Source organism: Herpailurus yagouaroundi, unplaced genomic scaffold (genome assembly GCF_014898765.1).
Source record: "Herpailurus yagouaroundi ecotype Mexico unplaced genomic scaffold, PumYag 100, whole genome shotgun sequence".
Taxonomy (NCBI): Eukaryota; Metazoa; Chordata; class Mammalia; order Carnivora; family Felidae; genus Herpailurus; species Herpailurus yagouaroundi.
This window is the reverse complement of record NW_024412391.1, coordinates 14,313,217-14,335,938: the sequence shown is the minus strand read 5'-3', so window position 1 is coordinate 14,335,938 and position 22,722 is coordinate 14,313,217. Positions and strand designations below refer to the sequence as shown.

Genomic DNA, 22,722 nt, shown 5'->3' with positions numbered 1-22,722 from the left:
GTTTAACACCAGTGATCTCATCAGGCAGAACAGCCCCCAGGGCCTCACAGGGCTCTGGGAAGCATCACTTTGACAGGTTGGAAAGTGGACGTCACTACTGGTCCCATAACATAGGTGGAGGGCATAGGGGTCCTTCCCTCCACGCACAAAAAAGAAGCAGGTGCAGGTGATGGCCGGGCTTGGTAGCGGGCATCAGGCTGCATGAGCTGGTGCTTTAAGGGAGTCCACAGATACCCATACTTCGTCTGATGTGAGTGGCAGGCAAACATTCTAACTGTGAAGTGGTGGCTTATGTCCCTGTGAACCTCCCCCGTGCTGACACCAGGACATTATGTGACTGAGTATTTATAAATGCAACAGCAGACAGAAGGTGGGGGAGGACTAGAGCTCATTCCCTCTGTTGTTTACTGCAAATAAGACTGAGACCCTGCAAAGGCGGGGGGGGGGGGGTGATTGTCCCTTGTCCCTCACAGTGAGTCAGCAGCAGAGAAGGATGAGAGTCTGTCACCAAGTGCAAACCCAAATTCTTGCCATTGGCTCAAGACCCCTCTCCATGGCTCTGCAGCTGTATTTCTGGCTTATCTTAGCTGGTGGTTTTTGCTGCCCAGGTCCCCTGAGGTTTTTCGGTATGTTCTGTGAGCAGATTTTCTCTTATTCTCTTGAACAAAGCGTCCACAGTGGCTTCTCTAGCAGTGCCCAAAAGTCACAGCAGGGTAGTACCAGGAGGGTCCTTTGGTTGGGATAAGGACCCTTGGTTTCTGCTTCCTCAGCCAGTGGACAGGGCCTGACAAACCTCGCTGGTAGAGGGAAGGATGAAGATACTAAGAATAGACATGATACCTTCTCAGATAGAAGGAAATATACTTCTAAATAGCAAATATCGATATTTCCAGAACATAGGGACTGCAGAAAAGAGCAGCCCATATCATATTGCTAAAGGTGATGGATAGTGATGGTAAATAAATGTTGTCACATAAGAAAGGCCAAGTTTGCATCCAAACACATGGGGTGGGGGTGGGGGGTACTCCCATGTCAGTTTCAGTCATATTAGTGCAGATTGAGTCCCGGAGAACAGGGGCTGCGAGTCTGGTAAATTCCACCCTGTGAAGTGCATCATGAGGGGCTGTCAGTGAAATAAAAACATCCTGAGAATTTGGGGTGACCACCAAAATAACATCTCTTCTGACAAAGAGCACATAAGCATCAACATGGTTGAAAGAAGGAAGGAAAGAAAGTTCTACAAGCAACTTCAAACAGAACTGACAGCGTCTCTTCAAGGAGAGATGCTGGGGAAAGCTGCAAAGAGAAATCGTGACTCAGGGAAAGGATGTACACCTGGAAGTGGGCGTTGGGGCTGCACAGCAGGACCCAAAATGTGGAGGCAAGGTCAGTGCTGAGAGCAAAGAAGCATTAGAGGGGTCAGACCCAGAGCACTGGGCCAGCGTCCCATCACACACACACACACACACACACACACACACACACACACACACACATACACACACTTGCAGTGCTGGGACATCTGGAGAAGAAACAAAATTAGTTCAGATTGTGAACCATTTATCCTGTCGCGGCAAAATGAGATTTCTTTTCTGCTGTTCTTTTAATTAAAAGTCAGCTCATAAATCAAAGACCTTGTTTCCAGGCTGCAGGAGATGGTAGGAGGGAACCCAAGCTTTTCAGAGCTGAGTGGTACCCTGCCTGTGCCCCCTCTTTGCCCAGGTTATTCACCCATTACAGCATCTCACATGTCATAGCAGCTCAGTGAGTAGCTAAGGGTGACTCAGCTGAGTTTTATCTTTCACCTTCCTCATTGGGCGTCTGAACTTCTGCCAAAGAGATCTTGAGTGTGTAGGTACACACATATACACACAGTGAAACCCCACAAGGACTGGTTAGTGCATCTATTTGGAGCATCTGAGGTTTCCCCTACAGACTCCCATCTCTGGAGACCTTTCACACTCCTTGCCTGGGTTCACGGGGGTGTTTACATCCATGGATTTTGAAGACTGTTCTCAGAAGTTTACTAAGCACAGAAAGTCATATGATCCTCACCATCTTCTTAATTTTTATTATTTTTTTCCTCCTGGTGAATCAAAGAGTGCTCTCCAGATGTGAAGTCCTATTATCCTCAGCTCTTCATAAGAGAGGTGGAGAGTGCATATATCAATATGCTCAATGCTCAGAAGGTGAAATTTAATATGGATAAACAATTTGTCCAAAATGTGCTGCCAGCAACAAAGTTGAGCCTTCCTGGATGTCAGTTCCAACTCTTCATGTAACATGCAGGTCTGGTTCCTAACCATGGAGAGGCACGGGCAACCCACAGATACAGACTCTTGGGCATGAAGACTGTGGTGATGCTGAGGAATGAGTGTGGGAAGCAACAGGGTGGCATTCAGTGGCTCCTTTTGTTCCTTGCCTTTCTCTGGCTTAAGAAAATGGCTGCCATGATCATGGAAGAAGTATACTGTTTTCCCATTTTTGAGCTGCTCCTCACCTAAGCATCTTAAAGGGCTTTGTATATCCACACCCACATGCCTTCATACTCCGAAGGGGTTTGGGGACAAATAAAGGGAACCCCTTTACAAGAGGAGGAGTGAAAGGAGAGCTTTTGGCTTCCTGTTCAGTGTCTACCCACAATGCCATGGGCCTCTCTCTCACTATCCCCACCCCCACCCCAACCCAGTGACTCCTCTCGGCTCCTGCCCCCTGACAAAGAAAGTCCAGACAAAAGCAAAGGTCCAGGGAGGCACAAAGGTCCCCTTTCCTCTGTCCCCAGACCCAAGCTTCTCAAAAACAATCAAATTTAAAGCAGAGAGATTAAATTATCACTAAGCTAATTATGGGAATCACACTTAGGCTGGCTGCTGGGAAGCGAGGTCAGCAGGCAGGAGGCATTAAAATGAAAGGCAGATGCAAGAAGCACTTAAAAAAGCAACTGGGAGACTCATTACCCCCCCCCCCCCCACCACACACACAGAGGAGAAAGAACCCACTCTGATGTTTGAGACGCTGTCCATCTGGGCAATAGTCAGCACATTTGACAGCTAAATAGCTCCACTCTGTCATCATCTTGAAGCCAAAGTGGGAGAGTCAGAGGTAAACTGATTAGATGCTGTGCTGCTAATTTCCCAGAGAGAACACGAGGGAGGTGGGGCCCAGTCAGAGAGGGTGGCACATGGGAAGACCAGCCCTGGGCTTCAGTGCAAAGAGAAGGGTCTGGCTCCTAAGTGAGCATGCTCGGTGCGCACAGGTACACATGAGGATTAGGTGCATGCACATGTTTATGACATGAATGTGTGTATATATATGGGAGGGCACGCAGAAACATGCATATGTGGGTATATATCTTACCTACCTGGAAATAGAAGGTGGAGAGCTTAGAAAGGATATGAGGACCCCCCTCCCAGTATATTTGCAAAAAGGCAACTCCTCCATCAGCTTTCTGCGATTGCCAAGGCCCTCACAATCACTGCCACCAGCTCAGCCATGAAAATACATATCATTTTCCTCAGTTATGGATGCTCAATGACTCTCATGCATCATCAATATGATGCAAGTTTAAGACATGTCAGCCAAAAAATTGGCAGGCTACAAAATAAGTTTGAGAACTAAAAATCAATGTTTTTCAAACCAGTCTTCAGGATGGCTTCCTCCCCTCAGGATTCCAGCTCTGCACTTCTTCTGCCTTTTCCAGAGGGCAGTGGATAGTAGGGAGCCCTGATAAGGAGGTCCATGAGGTAGCTGTGAGTAGGGAGCTAGCTTTGGAGCCAGAATGCCCAGCTTGGATTCATTGCACAGAGGAATGAAATTTAGGGGCCAGCAGTCCTGCCTGTATCCAGAATGAATTTCAGAATTCACAATTAGAAAAGCAGAGTTTAGAGGGGAAAGTGGGGGGATCTTTGGGGGTTAAGTTACTCAGGGAAAATTAATTTGGGAGGCTCCATTTAATAGTAGGTAAGAGAAATGATCTAATAAATCTGGACAATTTAATTACCTCCCAGAGATAACTGTTGAGCACAATCTGAGCTTTGTATTTAAGTAGAAAAGTGCCCTCAGTCTTATGGAAAACTGAATCCAGGGAAATATAAGCATGCAGAGCCTAATAGAAGGAACTGAACAACTCTAGTTTTGGTTTTTGGAGAAAAAGCAAATCACAAAAACAAACAAACAAACAAAAAAAAAAAACCAAAAAAACCAGCTTATGGATAATTTAGTTTTTAAAAAATCTCCAACACCATGTCTGGGGGTGATGATATGAAATCAGCCATATCCTATATTTCTCACACATTTTCTCCAATATTAAGCCAGAAGAGACCATGACTCTGTAAGTCAAGAAACATCCTGTGCATTACAGATGACCAGGCTGATATTTCTTTCAACTCAATGTTGACATTCACATAAATAGTCTTTATGGTAAACTGTGTTATTGACAAAATGTTCTCTGCCCCTCCCCGCCTCCTCCCTACACATGTACACACCAGGTCTCTTCCTGTGGCCCGGTTATATTTCCCACACCACTCATTTTGGTTTTATAAAATAAAATATGAATGGCAATAATGAGTACTATTTCCAAGAGACAGCTTGAATAGCCATCAGGTAGCTCTACCATCTCTGTTTTCCTTCTGATGGAAGATTGGCATGTTCCAGACAGAAGGGATGCTCTTCAGTCTCTGTCCCAAATAAATCACGTGAAGTACAGCTGCCACCCAACAAGGGTGCACGTGAACGTGAGCCGGAAATAACCTTTACCGTGGTAAGCTACTTAAATTCGGGGGCCATTTGTCACCACAGCATAACTTAGCCTAAGCTAGCTGATACACTTCCTCACACATCCATGTGCTGTAAGCCTCAACAGTCGGTCTTCAGATACATTTGTTACCTTCAGACAGCACTGCATGGGGCACCTGAAGTCTAAGTGGGAAGGTTTAGACACACCAGGACAAAGATCCAGTGATATTAATAACCTGTTTTTTTACGTGAAGAAAATAAGCAAACTGCCTTCAGAAGATGTTCTCGACTACAGATTTTGAAATCTCTGATTGCCTGCAATTTCTACATCATCAAAACAGCACTGAATAACAGCTCAAATTGATAAAATGGATATATTATGTATCCATTTTGGAAAAGGATCTTTCGTTTGGAAAAGTATTCATTGGTTTCCTTCAATGAGCTCATATCTCTTCCTCCAAAGCCCACGATCTTTCCATTGGATGCAATGAAATAGTACTGCTGGAATCCATGCGGCCTGATGCTGCCCAGATCATGGTGGGATCTAGTGTCCCCAGCTGCCATGGTGGCACTTAAGGTCAACGATGTGCAAGTTCTGGTTTCCCCAAGGCCTAAGCTGATTCTGCGTGAAAAACCTCACAGGATCTAAAAGAAATTCACCCTGGAAGTGAGGTATAAAATGTCTTTTCTTCTTCCACATCCAGTATGTCTGAGGGAAGGCCCCCAAACAACTGTGAACATAAAGATTAACAAAGATCGTGTAGGTATGCTACTCTGAAGCATTTAAAATATAATTACACACAAGTTTTCAAAAAACCTACTCACGCATTGTGAGAAGTCCCCATAGAGGAGTCCTGTTTCTGGTAGAAAATCACGTTTATGATCTTTTGGAGTAGGCTGAAGAAAATGGAAAGAGCTGAATGATCACTGGAGGAAATGTTGGTGAGCCGGCAGAGAGACTGAGCTGAAGAATTTATAAACTCACAGACCTTAAAGAATAAACCAAAGCTCTCTAACCATCTTCACTGTTATCGAAAACATAAAGTACATGAGACGTACTATCAAAAACATAGGGTCTTGGGTATAATTCTACCTGAAAACCCACTGGCATCGGGGCCTCCCACTGGGAAGACCTGAAAAGCAGTAGCACTTGGGTGAAATTCCAGATGCTGTGATGAGAGCAAGTCGTACAGTGGCTTCAGCATCATCTGGCCTCTCAAGTCCAACCACGGGGGCACACTCTGATTCAGCTGCCCCCACCCCAGCAGGCTCACATCTTGGTGGGGAGATGGGAGTAGATGAGCAGAAAGACAATCCATCCTCCTGGCAAGAGCAGGAGGGACAGTCTTCTCCTTCCTGTTCTCTTTCCCTTCCACCCTCCTTGCCTCCAAGGCTTCAGGAGCCTTGGGTGGAGGGGAGGGGAGGGGAGGGGGCTTCTGAAAGAGTCTTCTGGAAAGCAGAAAAACCGGGACCAGGGGAGGCACTGGGGATGCCCATGTTTCAGTAGCCTGAGAGTGGCCTCAAGGAAGGGAGAGCCTATGGGGTGGGGGAGACCCCTGAGCCAACACTCACTGCTCTCAGACCCACTCCTTGGCCCTGTTTTCCGAGTGGGAGCGAAGCAGGTCAACAGAGTAGACCTGGGTCCCCATCCAGCTACGCCGGCAACACGGGATATGATGAAGATTGGCTCCCACTCCTCACCGTCCTGAACCTTGGGCTCTCCAATGAACAATGGAGACAATGCCACCTGGTGATGAGCATCAAGGGGTGGCTTGGGGGTAAAGGGTGCCCCTCAAGTCACTGTCCTCCAGGTCACCAAATCTAGAAAGGAACTGTGGAGGCTGAGCTGTCCCAGGCCTCACTAGTTGTCCTGGGTGAATTGGACAAGAAAATGTTTGTGAGTGGATGTTTGTTTGGCAGAAGTACAATACTACATAACGACAGGGAGAAATGGGCAAGAGCTGAGAGGGGGCAGTGGGGAGAGGGCTGAGGGCACAGCCAAGAACTCTGGGTTGGAGGGACGGGCATTTAGGGAGAAAAAGAAGCCTGGGATGGACTGGTTGGGGGAGGTGGTCAAATGACCAGGAGTGGTAAGGAGACGGTGTAATTACGTCCTCAGCTCCACAGGGCTTGCAAAGCAGTTCTGGGATCTATGTAGAAGCAGCCATCCTCCAAATGAGTAAAGACAGGGACCCTGGATGACCCGTACGTAATGGGAAAAATCCTCTAGAACCACTACACCCTGTCCTCCAGGCTGTTGGGAGAGAGCATTCTGGTGGGAAGCTAAAGAAAGACAAAGGAACACCCGAGTGTGTCCTGGGCGGCAGGTCAGCGCAAGTGGAAAAGCACAGCCTGTCTGCTTCCCAGAAAGCTCCGGCCCTCCCCAAGGCCACCGCCCACTCTGCTGCAGGACGGGGCCCAGCATAACTGCTCCTCCAGAGGGAAGTCATGGAGCAGGGACAGCTTCCACGTAGGTGGGAGCCCCATTGTTTCTCAGGTGGGAGCCTCTTCCTTGGTATTTAAATTTAGCCAGGGCATTCGAGGACTCAAAACATGAGGGGCCAAGGCTGAAGGGCTGAACTGCAGGACAGGAATGGTCAGGCCATTTACATGCAGGGCAACAGGCACGGGGGCCACAGAAGCTTGGATGAGGTGATTCTTCTTTTTCTTTTTCTTTTTCTTTTTAACTAGGAAACAGACGGGATTGGAGTTGTTTTGGATAGATGAATCTGGCACCATTTATAGGAGAATTAACAGAGGGGAGGGACCTAGAGATGGGAAATCAGTTACAGCCACTCAGGCTTGAGCACAGGGCCCTGAGCCAGGGTAGTGGCAGAGGGAATGAAAGAAGGTTCTGGCCACCAGGCATGCTGGCCGGGTGCAGGAGGCCAGGTGACCACTTCCGCTCAATGGTTGTGGAGGCGAGGTTTACCCAGGACAGCACAACCCCAGTAGAGTCCATGATATTACTATATAAATGGATCAAAGGGCAGATCTTAGATCAAAACATGTGACCTCTGGGGCATTCTTCAATCTCTTGCATCCTGTGTAAAATGGAGGTCATTGAATGTACCCCAAAGGAAATGCTGAGGATTGTACATGTGGATCACCTAGAACAGTGCCTGGGACTTCTGCCCCCGTGCAAAGCACTCAGGTTCCCTTCCCATCCCCTTTCCTGCCAGCTCCATCCCTCAAAAGTGACCCCTTTCCTAAAGAAGGGTGGTTCCCAGGTTGCCTGGGGGCGGTGGGGGGGGGGGCATACGGCACAGTTGGTTAAGCATCCAACTCTTGATCTCAGCTCAGGTCACGATCTCTCAGTTCGTGAGTCTGGCTCTGCGCTGATGGTGAGGGGCCTGCTTGGGATTCTGTCTCTTCTTCTCTCTACCCCTCCCCTGCTTGTGCATGCTCTAAATACATACATACATACATACATACATACATACATACATACATACATATGTAAAACTTTAAAAAAGAAAAAGGAAGTAGGTGATTCCTAGCAAAGCTAGGAGACACAGATTCTCTAAGGCCATGCAGAGCTCTCAGACCTGACACATCATTCACCCACCATCCTAAACCATCGCTGTTGCCCTAAGATTAGTAGAGTGCCTGGGACTGCCTCTCTGAGCTCCCAGGCCTCCTGCTGAGGACAGTCCCTCACCCTCTGGCCCTGGGCACGGCAGGCCACATGGCCTCTTCCTGTTCATTCTCCGGACTCTTGAACACATCTGTACAATCAAACCCTAGGGAGCCAGAAGCAGGATTCAGGGCCCGGGCCACAGCTGTCCCTGAGCCAGGCTGTGTCCCTTCTCACATCACTCACAGTTTAAAAGTATTGGCTCAGGTGCCCCCCAAGGCTCTGACACAGAGCCCTCGTGTGGTAAGCGGCCTCAAAAAGGGTCCCCGTGCCCCCTGCCTCCTGATATCCATGTCCTTGTGGAAGCTGGAAGCCCTTCCTTTTGAGGGTGGGCTGGACCACATGACTGGTAGCTCTAAGGAATAGAATATAGCAAAGGTGACAGGATGCTGCTTCTGAAATTAGGTTTCAAAGAGACCTGGGCTTTCATGTTGCTCACCCTCTCCTGTCTCTCTCTAAGCTGCCATGTTGGGTTAGTAGCCTTCATGGAGAGGCCCACGTGGTGTGTGCTGTGTCCAGTGAGGACCTGAGACCTGCCCACAGCCACGTGAATGACCTGAGACATGGATCCTCCCCCCGTCCAGCCCCAGCCAACACCTTGACTGTCGTCTGTCAGTAACCCCGAACCAGAACCATCCGGCTACGCCGTGACCACAGTGTCCTGACCACAGACACTGAGATAACACGTGTTTTGTTTAAGCCTCTATGTTTTGGGGTAATCTGTTAACACCACAATTAACTAATACCCCTTGGTCACCTGGGGCAGGGTAGAAGGTGTAGAGTGAATACAGCAGGCTTGAGGGAACTATTTTAAAAGTCCCATGAATGCCTCTACGAGAAGCCAAAGCTGCTGGGAAAAACACCGTGACACTCCCAAGAGGCCAGGCACGTGGCCACATTCACGGAAGTCACTTGTGAACAAGTAGGGACTCTAAGCAGACCTCCCAGTCAGAGCTCCGACTGGTGGGTCCTGAGTCGGTCCACCCATCGAAGTGGCTGGGGAAGTGCAGTGATTTCAGGTGACGAAGACCTTCCCTGGTCCTGCCCCTCACTGAGAGCCCTCATCGGTATTGACAGAAAGGTTCTATTCTCCTCTGGTGCAGAATCTGTCCGATGCGAGCCCAGCAGTAAGGGGCCCTTTCCAGCTGGGGGCCCCTTCCTCTTCTCGCCCCTGCTCCCCCCTCTCGCTCTGGTACACCGTGTCCTTCATACTCTTCCATTTTTGTTGTCTTGGTTACATGGCCAGACTCCTGATATGCTGCTAGTTTTCATTTTAATGATATGTTCTTGTAAAGCACAATATTTTACTTCAATTGCATGTGTCACTGGATAAATTCCTCCAGCGTGTCTGGCATTTGAGCATCAGCTGACTGAGTGTGCTCTATGATTTGGGGTGTTTCTGTAGCACTCTCTTCAATTTTAACGTGTTTGCATTTTAATTTATGATCAGGATCATTCTACACAAATGTATATATATACACACACATATGATTCAAAAAAGTGGCACACGTGTATCAATAAGTCTTGAATTGGCAAAGCTCATTTGAGACTATCTCCTTAAATCATGTGCACTACTAATGATCATTTGGAAAATAAAATGACAAATGTTCCTGAGGTAGTATTTTCTGGGGATCTCAAAGTGTGTTTCAAGAGGATGCCAGGAGAAAAGGGAGGCTTTTCCCCAGCTTAAGATGTCAAGCTGCTCTGAGAGTGGGTGAGACCGAAACTCCGTCACGAGGACACCTCCCCCATGCCTGCTCAGGTCTGCTCTGAGCGATCACTTGAGACCCAACCCCAACCGCCCCAACCAGGCCATGCAGAGACAGTGGGTGGGCCCAAGGGCAGACTAGGGTAAAGTAGGAAGGAGTAAGAAATGAGTGCCAGTGGGATACACTTATGTAGAATGGATGGTTGGGCGAAAACTTAATATTGCTCAAGAATGTAAGACACGCCCAAGAGGACATCGACCAGCTCAGCTGCTGTCCACATCTACTGGGTACAGCATGCACAAAAAGACTTAAAACCCAGCAGGGGAGACTGCACAAGGTGAGAGGTGGATTAGAGGTGGGCAGATGACATGAGGTGAGGTTGGTCCCCAGGCTTAAAGAACTAATGATAGAACAGCCATCTCTTAGACGTGACTGACATCAGTGGAAGGAGCATGATAGTTCCTGGAATATCTGTGGTGCTCTTCTGTCTGCAGCTCCTTCAACCTCAGCTCCTCTCCACTTAACCCATGGCTTAAGATCTATACAGGCTTCATACTTGCAAAGCCAGCAGTGGGAAGTGCAAAAACAACATGACAAAACAATCAGACAAAAATGCGTTGATGGTCTTTTTCCATAATGGAAATTGTCCAGCATTGATTCTTCCATATTTCTTTTCCCTTCTGCTTGAGTGCCTAAGCACATGCAAACTAGCCAGCAGCTCTGCAGAGCTCACTGACCAAGTCCTTTACCAGATATCTGCACCTGTGCTCTAATCTCAGGGTCCCCAGGCAAGTTTGAATTCCAACACTACCTCTCCATCTGATTTTGTGATGTCTTCACCCACTTGGGAGTCCTTTCTATGGCATGAATTTAGTTTTAAAGTTGATTCAGATTTCCAGGTGAATATTAAGAATTCTCAGACACATTCAGGAAGTTGCAAAGCAGGGGCTATACATCTCTAATCTGATATTGCTCTTTGATGTGAGCATCACGTGCAGGCGCGCGCGCGCGCACACACACACACACACACACACACACACACAGCATCCATTGCTGAGAACTTATGGTCAGAATGACACAGACCCAGGTGGGTCTCCCTCTACCCCACTCTACTTCTGTTTATTTGCCTTTCTTGATCCATGATCAGGGGATATGGAACACAAGCAAACTGATTTCAAAACAGGGTCAAGAAAAAAAAAATAGGCAGATTAAATTAATGTGCATAATGATTCCCAATGAGAATGATTCTTTTGTGACATCGACTCCTATTGACGTTCCATGCAGACACACACTCAATTCCTATCACGAGAGGCTGGTAAGCCTTGGTATGTCACACACCTGGGTACATATCATACTACAAGCCAGTGGCTGGGCCAGCCAGACTTCTGCTTAACCAGTATCCACAAAGTACTCCGCCCCTTAGGTGTGAATAGTTTAACCTAGCGAAACACTCAGGAACGATGCATTCACCAAATGAAAGGAGCAATCACACGTCAAGTGGAAGTTTACGATGTTTTGGCTCACAATGAACACTAGTCTCTCCCACTAATGTCAGGCAGTAATTCACTGCTGAACAGCAGCCATAAAATAGGATCACTTAGTGGTAGGAATGCAAGAGGCAAGGAAAGAGGGTTCCAGCCCAAGTATTTAAGCAAAGAGATTTTTGTCACACTGACCTCATTACCCCATCTTGGGACAAAGATTGTCAGGTTTATACAGACACCCTAAAGCAGATCGGGATGGTGTTTGCCTTAAGATTTTTTACCTGCAGGTGAAATTTTAACAGTCTGTTGGTCATTTCTAAGTTCCTAGGTACCTCCTGGTGTCTATTTATATGTCAGCATTTATATGTCACATTGCTTACCAGCACTTGCCTGTAATGCTCACCATGAAAAAGCTGCCAATACTAGCCATAACATACACACACACGCACACGCGCACACACACACTCACATACCGGAAAACATAAAAGACATCCAAATTGGCACTTTCCTCACCTCCTTTCCCTCTGCCTCATGTGATGTGTGTGCTAAAAGAGTGAAATTATGGTCATCAGAGGCTAGGTTGCAAATGATGGGGACCCACACCTTTCAAACAAAAGGAAAAGTCAGTAATTTTGAGGGCAGCCTATGGATAGCTACAGTCTAGCTCCCAGACCCCGAAACCCACAGCAAACCCCCAAGCCCTCCCACCCACCCTCCCCACCTCGAGTCCCTTGTCATATTGCAAAGAACCCTGCGAAGCCCTTGATACACACAGGAGATTATTACAGGGCTCGGAGAAGACAACTCTGTAATTATGGCTACAGTGTGATCTGCATTATTCTCACCCCCTGGTTGCAGTAGCTCACAAAACTTCCCGCAAAATCCTCCTGTAGCCCCAAAGCATTTCATGGCTGGGCCTCTGCCCAAAAGGTGAATGTGGTCTGATAACCTCTGGGAAAAGCAATACAGAGTCATGGCAAGGAAAGGGGAGTGGTTAGTGCTCAGTGAGCAGGGGTGGTGGGAAATTCTATTGTTCAGAAAAAATAAATAAACTGGCCAGTTTTGCTTTTTGTTATTTCAAACAACAGACTCGGAGGCCCAGCCTTCCTTTCTCAACTCCGACTGTCCCCTGGGCCGGCTGTGCTGAGTCTGCAGCGGCAGTAGCTGAGCTCCAGCAAAACTATTAAAAAGTCTGCCACTCTGAGCTCATGGAGCAGAAAGTTTAGCTGCCCCGATGGCCCAGCTTTCCCCAGGAGGACCGCTGGCTCATTCCCCCCACATGACCCTCTCTGCTCTTTACCTCTCAAATGTTTATGCTTCACCAATCCCACCACTGCTCGGGAAATTAAATGGAACATCCCAGGTGGCTGAAACAGAACTGTTCTTATATAAACTCCCCAAAGTAAAAAATGGGAAATGCCGGCGGAGGTTTATAAAGTCTCGAGCCTCCTGGTCAGATGCCTGTCGTTGCTGGCTGGGCCGACCTCCCGGGACACCTGAAGGCAAGGATCTGCCTACAGCCTACCCCACAAGGATTGTCCCTGTGCGCTCTGTGTGCCCAGATTCCTAGAGGCATCCTCAGCCACCGTCATGGGGATCTGCTGCACTCTGACCTCCCCATCAGGGGCCAGGCTTCCACGGGCACCAGAGAGCCAGCCCCCACTGACCTCCATCCACCCGCGGACCAACAGCACATATTTGCAAGTTGACTGTCTTGGGTTTCCAATGCAGCCATGGCCAGGGAGCATGTCTCTTTTTCTCCCCCGAGAGAGAATAACTGTTCTGTTATGTGCACTGAACTCTCAATCAATGTTTATTTCATGGACACCATATTCTGACCAGCTCAATGACCAAAAAAAAAAAAAAAAAAAAAAAAGCCTCCTCCAGGATCTATTCAGTCTTGCCAGAAAGTAAATGATCTTGCTGCACCGAGTAGGAAGGTCAATGGACAGGAATCTTTTAGCATACTGAGGTAAGTTACTTCTCCATTGCACAGAGACAGGGCTCACTAGAGAGAAGAGTTAAGGCAGCCCAAATTGTCTTGCTTATTTTTTACTCTCAATAGTGCTTATTCACCCATCGGGCCAGGCGGAGCAGGTCAACAGACATTTCATTGTATGAACTGCATATGGGAATGTCTTTGGTATTTAGAACTCACTTTTCTAGCAAACCAAACTCACTGAATCATAACAAAGAATGAAACCATCTGAGCACCCAACAGAAACACCCTCGAGGCCCCTGCTCCAAAGCTTGGGTGCTTCCCTCCTCGGTTTATACTGAGGCTTAGCGGACACAATTTCAGCAAGTTTGGATATTGGACACTCAGCTCACAGAAAGCTAGAAGCCACAGATGAAGGGAAGAAGAAAGACCGGAGTCGCCCAGGGTTCCTGACAGCAGCTGGAGGTGACGAGCGACGATGTGCACTAAAGGAAGAGGCAGGAGGCAGCGACAACCAGACACAGGAGTCGTGCCAGGACAACGCATCTACGCCTTGCACGCGGCATCTTCTTGGGCGTCCACCAGCTTCATTTCGATGCGTGAGCAGTAATCACAACAAGGAGGCCAAGGTAGCAACAAAACGTTCAACTGTGTTTAATACATTCTTCACAGAGAGGCAGGGAACTATGAAATATAATTCTTAAAGCTATGTAGATGATGGTTGAATTAGTCATTGTTTAGACGTGTAAGGCCATACACTACAATTTCCTGGTTACCTCTTTGGGCAGTACCAGACGGTAGCACACCGCCTGCATCATCCTTGTGGAGCATTATGGCATTTCACCAACACGGGCTTCCTCTTCCAGATACTACCCATGCAACTACTCCCCACACATCTCCCAACGCACACACACCTCCCCCTGGCTCTCCCCCTCCGTACTCTCACACACCAGCCCCGCTGCCTGTTCTAAGAGTTGTAGAATTTAAAGAAAGAAATTATTGCCAGGCCATTACACAGTAGGATGGGAGAGTCGGCAAAGTCTTCCAGATTTGCCAAAAGCACTTCCCCTTGACCGTGTCCAGCTAATACCCAGGAACCCGGCAAAGAGAAAGCAGAACTCAAGGCTGTCTCAGGTCTGGCAGTGCCACTCTCTCGATGTAAATCACACAATATCCAGAGAATTCCAAGGGAAGCCTATTAAATAAAACAAGCAGGAGCTCCACGTGGGTTCACCAATATTTCCCTGGGACAAGACTATCAGTCAACATAAAACAGGACATACTGCTTAGTCTTAGGAAGGCTTTTGATCCAATCAAGGGGGCTCTTGAGGGCACCAGCTCTAACTCGTTGAGATGAGAAGCTTGAGAAGGATAACGGGTGAGAGAAGAGTCCTGGATAGAAAGGTGCCCCCAAACTGCTGATGGGCCAACATCAGCCAGCACCTGAGGCGAGCAACTTCTGGAGGACGAGGAGGAAAGGCTCATGTCTCAGATCACACCATTCTACTCCACCTCAAACAATTTCTATGCTCCAATCATATCCACGGTTTCCTCACCCCATGATCTGGCTCTTAGCCTTGTCGCCAACTCTAGCAGGTCCTGAATTTCCCCCCATCTGTTTCCCTGCATGGATTCCAGATGGATGCACCAGTCAAAAGGGCTGAGGCGAGAGGAAAAGGTACCTTCCTCGCCCCTGCCCACCTTCCCCAGTCACCCAGCCCTTAGAAAGCCTTTGCATTAGCGCACGAACCCAAGGTGGACAGAGCACACCATTTAGGATGGCCTAGTGAGGCCGGGGTAACTCCTCCACGTGCATACCAGCCCTAGGGAAGAAGTAAGTCTGCACATTCACCCACTGTGATGCCCACGATAACCCTCCACCTTGAGGCAGAGAAGGGGCAGGTTGTCATTCATGACTTCAAGAGCAACGTATCTCCTTAGCTCAAACTTGTATCACTTGCCCACCAGGCCCAAAGTAGTAAGAAAGCATGAGATAATGTCTATCCCGGCGGGGATAGATTGCCTTCACAATAACCAAAACGACGGCATCTCATTCCTACCTTCTTCAGCTTGCCACTTTTGGTGCCCACGAAGGCCAGAGAGTGATTCTTGTAGACGTAGGCAATGACAGAAGTCATGCGGTCCCTGTCCTCCGTGAAGACGGGAATGCCACGCACCATCTCAGACACGCCCAGGGGGGCATTCATATCCAGGCCGCAGAAATTATCATCAATGGTTAAGAGCTGAAAATTAAAAAAGAAAAAAAAGAAAGAAATGAAAAATTAGGAGGAAACATCAGGGCAATAAGCAGAAATACTGAGTCAGGGAACTACAGGGCTAGAAGAATCCTTTTATACAAGAAAAACTCAGCTCCAGGGAAACTAGGTGACCTGTTAACAGTCAACCTAAGTAGGTGGTAGGACCATGGCAAAAAAATACAGATTCCCTAGAGTCTCTTTCCTCTCTTGGCCTCCATGGTCTCTCTGCCCCCCCTCCAACCCCTCCGGGCACCATCTTGGTAACTTAGATGGCCCATCATCACTGTCACATCGGAAAGCACTGGGCCAGCACCCATGAGCATGAGCTCCAGGCAGCTCTGCTTAGAAATAAGAGGGAACATGGCCTCCACATCTACCCTTCCTATTGAACAGACCACAGAGGAAGACTCAAGAGTGTAGAATAGAGAACTAGAAACATTAACATGTGAATGACAACATCATGACAGAAGCATGTGTAGAAAATCAGTTGGGGAAAGAGAAATAGGAGAGGTGGAAGACTCACAAACAACTCAACAAACCACAGTGGTACCTCATGATGCCCCATCTCAAGTGCCCTGCCTTTTTCAAAACCACAGTGAAGGTGGACAACCCTGGCCTTGTCACACCTACACCAGCATTTGCCAAAGTGTCTTCTGTGGAAGCCAAGCCCCCCAAGATGCTCTACGAAAACAGGGCTCCTTGGGCAAACTATTTTGTACTGAAACATAGTACATTCTAACACTATGTAGGAGGCTCATAACAATTATAGGAAAGGTCTGAAAAGTCTTTTTAAGAAGAAATATGTTTAACATTCCTTTAGCCTTTCCCAAACACTATATTCCCTAAAGGGACACCTGTTAGCATTCCTTAAAGAGAATATCCCCTAGATACTCTGTGAGACTCATGGATCCAATTCTTGCTCCTGAATCCCAGACAGTTTCAGGAGCCAGGGAACCAACAGGAAAAACCTTTGGCCCATTTTGGCTGAATCTCGCCCTGTTTTATTCCAGGCTCCCAGATCCCCACATGAGCACAGGGTCACAGTTGGGTTCTGTCCTACTGGGAAGTGGAGAAGACCTTGCCCTGGCTGGCAAGGGGCCCCCAGCACCACCACCGAACAGCTCTGGTCTGGCACAGACTTCTCCGAGGCTCTAGGAACCTACGCCGATTTTTCTCTCCTTCTAAGAAGAACTGTGTGGCCTTAGAAGAGCTATTCTGTCTTCCTGTGCTTTTATTTTCCACTCTATAAAGATGAAGGAAACAACCCCTGCTTTTTGATGGGTTTCCATAAAGCCTATAGAGCTCATGCCTGTAAACGTCTTTGGACTTTGCAGAAAAAGGAGTGAAATAAAATACAAGGTGTCACTTTTTTAAAGGCTTCAATCCAGCCAAAGGAAAAGGCATCTGGAGAACCAGCAGGCAGGCTCTTGCCAGCAAAGCTATGTGAAAGTGGCCAACTCTGAGCTTTCCGGAGACTTGGGGGACCCCTTGGCTCCCTCCTAGAATGGAGGGAGCAAGATTGTCCATCTCAGGAAAGACAACACGCTGAGCATCTAAAACCTCTCCCTGACCTCTCCCCTACTTCTTATCATGGGGGCAGTCAGGGTAGGGCTGGAGAGAGCAGGGGAAGGCCCGGGGAAGCCACGTGCAGAGCAGATGTCTGCTCCACGCCTTTGATCCCCCCTGGCCTTTCTTGCTTGGTCTGGTCAAGTAGCCCAGGCCAAACACGACCCTCAGCTCCTCCCCGCTAGAAAACAATATAAGAAGTCAAAGTCAGGAGCAAGCTTTCAAGGTCTAGTCTCATCTTTATGGTTCTTTCCTAAAATGAGAAAATGGGGGAGGAGACAGGTGGTGGAGGGTAAAAGGGATAGAAAGAAACAAAGAAAGAAAAATCCAGATAAAGGGAGGATGGTGTCTTCTCCCTGCCAGACATAATGGTAGGGTGACCTGCGAGAAAGGCATGTCAGGGGAGGCTTAAGCCATGCTGGGAATCCTCGTGGCCTTGCATGTTCCTGCCTCCACTTCATAAGGAGCCCTTGTCCCCAAGTTTCTTGGCTCTAAGCTGTGCCACAGAGACTTCTGCCATTAGCAAACATATCTTGCCTATTATGAACCATTTACCAAGTAGATAAGACTAAATGGTTGGCCACGCCACACAAGGAGAAACTAAGGCAGAGGGCAAGGCAGGCCATGTGTGACAGTCTCCCACCACCCTTGGCACAAACGCGTGCCTCACTGACCTGGGAGACTTAGGCTCCTCAGCCCCCAGAATTACATTTCTGAGTGGTCAGTAACTGAATACCATTCTTCCCCTTGGCTGAGCAAAACACAAGCAAATAAATAAACAACCACCTACACAAAGAGTTGGCCAATTGCAGCATTAAATCATTGCTTGCTCAGAGGCAGCAAGTCTCTGCCACTATGGCACCTTGAGCAGCAAGGGGTCCAGGGAGACATGTTTTCATTGGGAAGAAGCAAGGACAGCCCAGCCTGGAAGCCTGGTGGCCAGGGCTCTGCCTGTCTTCGGCTCGTGACAGCTCCCTGAGAGGGAGGCAGCTGGTCAGCTCACCTGTGCCTGACACTGCCTACCTCAGGGTGTCGTCATCAGGCTCCGAGAAGGCCAAGGCTGCAGCTGGAGTTCCCAATGTGACATTGGGATTCCAGGGACAATGATGGCTTTCTCCCACGCCCCCACCTTGCATGGGTTTCTCCCTCTACATAGGGCCCCAGGTGATAGAGATGTGAGCAAGGCCTTGGACCAGGTGCAGCCCAGGTCTGCATGGGTGCTATGGCACAAGGGGTCCTTGCTCTTTGTTTCCTCAAAGCAGGGGCAACGGGAAGGGGGTTTTTAACACTAAAATAACAGAAAAAAAAAACACACACATGACTTGGGTTCACACGGCAGCTTGCTTCCTAACTATACAACTTAGCATTCCTGTTCTCTGAGCCTCACTTCCCCTTGACCGTAATACAGCAAGACGGGACTGTCATGAGGGCCAGGTGAGAAAACGGGAGTGAAGACACTGGGTAAACTGGAAAGCACTTTGTCAATTCAAGGTGATATTTCATGTTAGTTTTTTTTAATGGAAATCTGGCCCCTAGCATGGCTCCTGACCAGAGCAGGCTCTCTAAGGACACCACCATGCTGGGTCTGAGCAGCCACAGGGTAATTAGAGCACCAGGGGGAGGAGGAGGGAGGACCCCACAGGGCCCACAGACCCGGGAGGCTGAGGTGTAAGGAGCAGATGCCAGGGCCGTGTGGGCCTTGGAAGAAAAGGCTAATTGGTGAAAGCCTTTGACAGGTGAGGGCTGGTGTGGATTCCAGAACACCCTGGGCAGTGGGGGAGGAGAGTGTCTGCTCTTGCCCTGGCCGAGCCTCCCCTGGGCCCCATTAACAGCAAGATTAGAGTGGCAGCCAGAGGAGCCAGGAGTGGACTGGACCCCACTGTAATCAGGAGCCCAGCCACACCTCTCCCTCAGCTGCTCCACAAATGCCCACAAATGAGCTTTGGCCATTGGTATAATGCTTATTTATTAGAGAGCAGCTTCATTCTTATCAAGGCAAAAATAAGGATCTGTTCCATGAAAATATATGTGGTGTCTCTTTGGGCAACCCTGTGAACAGGCCAGGGCCCACACCCTTCTGCCCCAATCAGGAAGATCTCAAATTCGCTTTCCGCAAATGTCCTCACGGGTACATGGCTTATAAATTAAGACCTGTGATCCACAGGACTCCAGGGCCTATGAGCTCAAACACAGGACCATGTTTTATGTGTCTTTGTGGCCTTAGCTTCATAGAAGGTTAAGACGGATGTTAAATTGATGGATGGATGGATGGATGGATGGATGGATGAGCAAATAAAAGCCTGAGTTTCACAGTGGTTAACACTGAGGAACTAGAATCAGAATGTCTAGATTTGAATCCCAGCTCCATCACTTAGCGCTGTGTGACCTTGGGCAAGTCACTTACCCTCTCTGTGTCTCAGCTTATCATTGGTATAATGGGGATAATAATATGAGTATATACTTCCTAGTGCTGTGGTAAGGATTACATGATTTAATGCACATAGAACGCTGTCTGACGCTTCCTAAGTGCTATGGGAATGTTAGCTCATATCGTTTGTCATCCTTAGACAATTCAGACAACCTTTGGGAGGCTCATGTTTTTAGGGAAATTCATGGTATCTACCTCAGAGAGGTGTTATCACAACTAAGAAGACTAATGTTATCAAGATGAAATTTCAAAAGTGGTACTTCCTAAAGATCTACGAGGCCTGTGAGGCTGTAGGAAGGAACAGAGGAATAGTGTAAGATCCAGAACATTTAGCGTTATTCATCAGAAATGCAAATTCTTGGGGCACCAGGGCGGCTCAGTTGGTTGAGCGTCTGACTCTTGATTTCATCTCAGGTCATGATCTCATGGCTGGTGAGATGTAGCCCCAGATCAGCTCCCAGCCAGGTGTGGAATCTGCTTGGGGTTCTCTCCCTCTCTCCCTCCCTCTGCCCCTCCCTTGTTTGCACATGTGCACGTACTCTCTCTGTGTCTTAAAAAAAAAAAAAAAAAAAAGGAAAGAAAGAAACACAAATTCTTGCATGGCCTCCGGATCATTGGATCGGGACCCCTGGAAATGAGACTCAGGGACCTGCATCATCGCCATGGAGGTCCCCTTCCTTGCCAGGGGCGCCACAGACCAGGCCCGGGGAGAGAAAGCACAGCCACTCTGAGCAGGCCCTACTGGCCCCGGGACGCAGAGGCCCCACGGCAGCCTCCCCAGCGGTGGTGGTGGAGGTGGTGTGGAGAGCCAGAGCTGACACTCCAAATTGCAATCTAATAGCTTCCTGCGCTTCCCTCGCGCACAGCGGCAAAGGTTACCGTGCAATTATGTGTCGCTACATACAAATGACAGAGCAGTTACGGTTACTTTACCAATTACAGGGAAATTGCTCCCACTCTGTAGAGAGACTGGCACTCTGAAAAGCTCTATCATCTCCGCGGAAAGGGGGTGTTATTCTGCTGGCATCCTTCCTGCAACAGCCTCCCCAGGCTCCGGGGGCCGGAGCTCCAAAGCGGTCGCTGGTGAACCCCAGTGGGGAGACTCTGAGGAGACTCTGAGGAGGGCTGAGGAAGACGTCAGGGCTGGGACACAGTGGGGGCATCTCCTCAGGAGTTCCTTGACATTGCCCCCAAGCCCCACGCCCTGGTGACACATTCATAAAGAACCACTGTCACCCGATACGTGTGCCAATCCACTCTGAAGGCCATGGGTGATGAGGTGGGACACGATCTGGTCCTGAAACCACTTCTCACCCCGGCTAGCGTGGCCCTTAGTCTGGTTCCTGCTGGCAGCTCCCCAGTCAAGTGGAACAGTCGTGGCCCCGCCCTCGGTTGCCCCGCCTTTGCAGAAACCCCACATTGAGTCCTTATTATGGAAAGGTCAGAACTAGGCCAGAGCTCAGTGATCCAAATGTGGTGCTAATGAGGTAAAGGTCACCAGGTCCATCCCCCTGTGGGCCAATTAGCTCAGCTCTAGGACACAGCCTGTTCCATAGCCACAGGCTGCCCCCCTTACCCCGGGCATCGACTGTTTACATATATCCCAAATTGATCCAAAAGAGGCCGACCAGGTGAGCCAGCAGGGAGGGACAGATACAGCCAAGTCTCCCAAACAGGGACCCAGCTGCTCTGGGTCGGCGTGGAAATACAAAGTCAGACCTGGTCCTCCCTTGCTCCGTGGCCAGCTCCTGGTCCAGCAAAGAGAGGAGTCCTTCCATGTGGGAGCACACCAGCTCTCCTGTCCTTCCTGAATGCAAAAGTAGCACTCAACCTCATGCAGAGGAGTTCTGAGCACCCCGGGATCCCCGCCACAGAGCTGGAAGGCGAGACCATCACACAGGGAGAGAAGGTGCCAGAGACTTGCCCAGGCTTACCCTCTGAAGAGCCTTGTGTTGGGCCATTTTCCGTCAAACTTTTGGTATCGTAGGCTATTGGAGCTCCTGTTTCTGTTAGGGGAAACTGAGGCAGTGAGTGAGGACAACACTACTTACTGATCTTCACTTATTAATATGCTTAAGAACGTGTAGGGAGGAACAATTAAATAAAAGCCTAGGTGAGGACCCAACTATATAAAGATGGAAACATTTCATCTGTCCCTGCCCCTTTCCCAGTGGAGACAGACAGACCTGGGCTACAACTAGACAAGGCAACACATGCCCTGCCTCAGTTTTGTACCCAGCGCTGGAAGTACAGCGGGCATGGTGACCAATGACCTGGGGCAGCAGCAGGGTTGTGCAGGAGGGCTGACATCTGGGCTCAGTTCAGAGAGCTCCATCCAGCACAGGGCATGGCCCCTCTTCTACATATCAGCTGTTTCAGAAAAGGAAAATAACTCAAGATTTTAGAATCCAACAGCCTCATTTTGCAGAAGGGGAAATTGAGGCCTATAGCGTCCAATGACAATGTCCCCACCACTGGTGACCTAGTAAGTTGATGGGAAAATGGTACCAGAACTCCAAATCCTCAGTCCAGAGGGACAAAAACTGATCTTACGTAGGGGTTTCCTGCAGGGTTGCTATAGGGTGACCCCAAAGGAACTTATTCCAGGGCCAAAGACTACTCAGGGAAGAGCCCCTGCCTCCACTTCTCCGGTCATGCAGGATATGTGCTCTGCCTTTCTGGGACCTGTGGAAGCAACTAACTCTCCCCTATGAAGGAGGCCCTTGGCCAGTCATCAGAAAAGGGCTTCCTCCTTTCCTGGGTCTATTGGTCCCAAAGAAAGTGAGGGCTGAAGTTTGGAAAAGAAATAGAAGTTAGGAAAAAAAAGAGGATCAAAGGCTCATGAGGTCCTTGCTAATGTGGAAAAGAAAAGGTCTTTAGATTCCTCATGCTCAGCAGCCCTAAATTCTTCCTGTTAATTACACACACACACACACACACACACACACACACACACACACACACACA

General features: G+C 48.7%; 1 protein-coding gene across 1 annotated transcript in view; it reads right to left on the bottom strand.

Annotated features, from left to right (window-relative positions):
* PLXNA4 (plexin A4) overlaps positions 1–22,722 on the bottom strand; it is a 440,680-nt gene that overhangs the window by 335,371 nt on the left and 82,587 nt on the right. Inside the window, exon 3 of the mRNA XM_040471931.1 lies at positions 15,564–15,746. Within this exon, the coding sequence (XP_040327865.1) occupies positions 15,564–15,746 (183 nt within the window). The remainder of the gene's footprint in view (positions 1–15,563; positions 15,747–22,722) is intronic.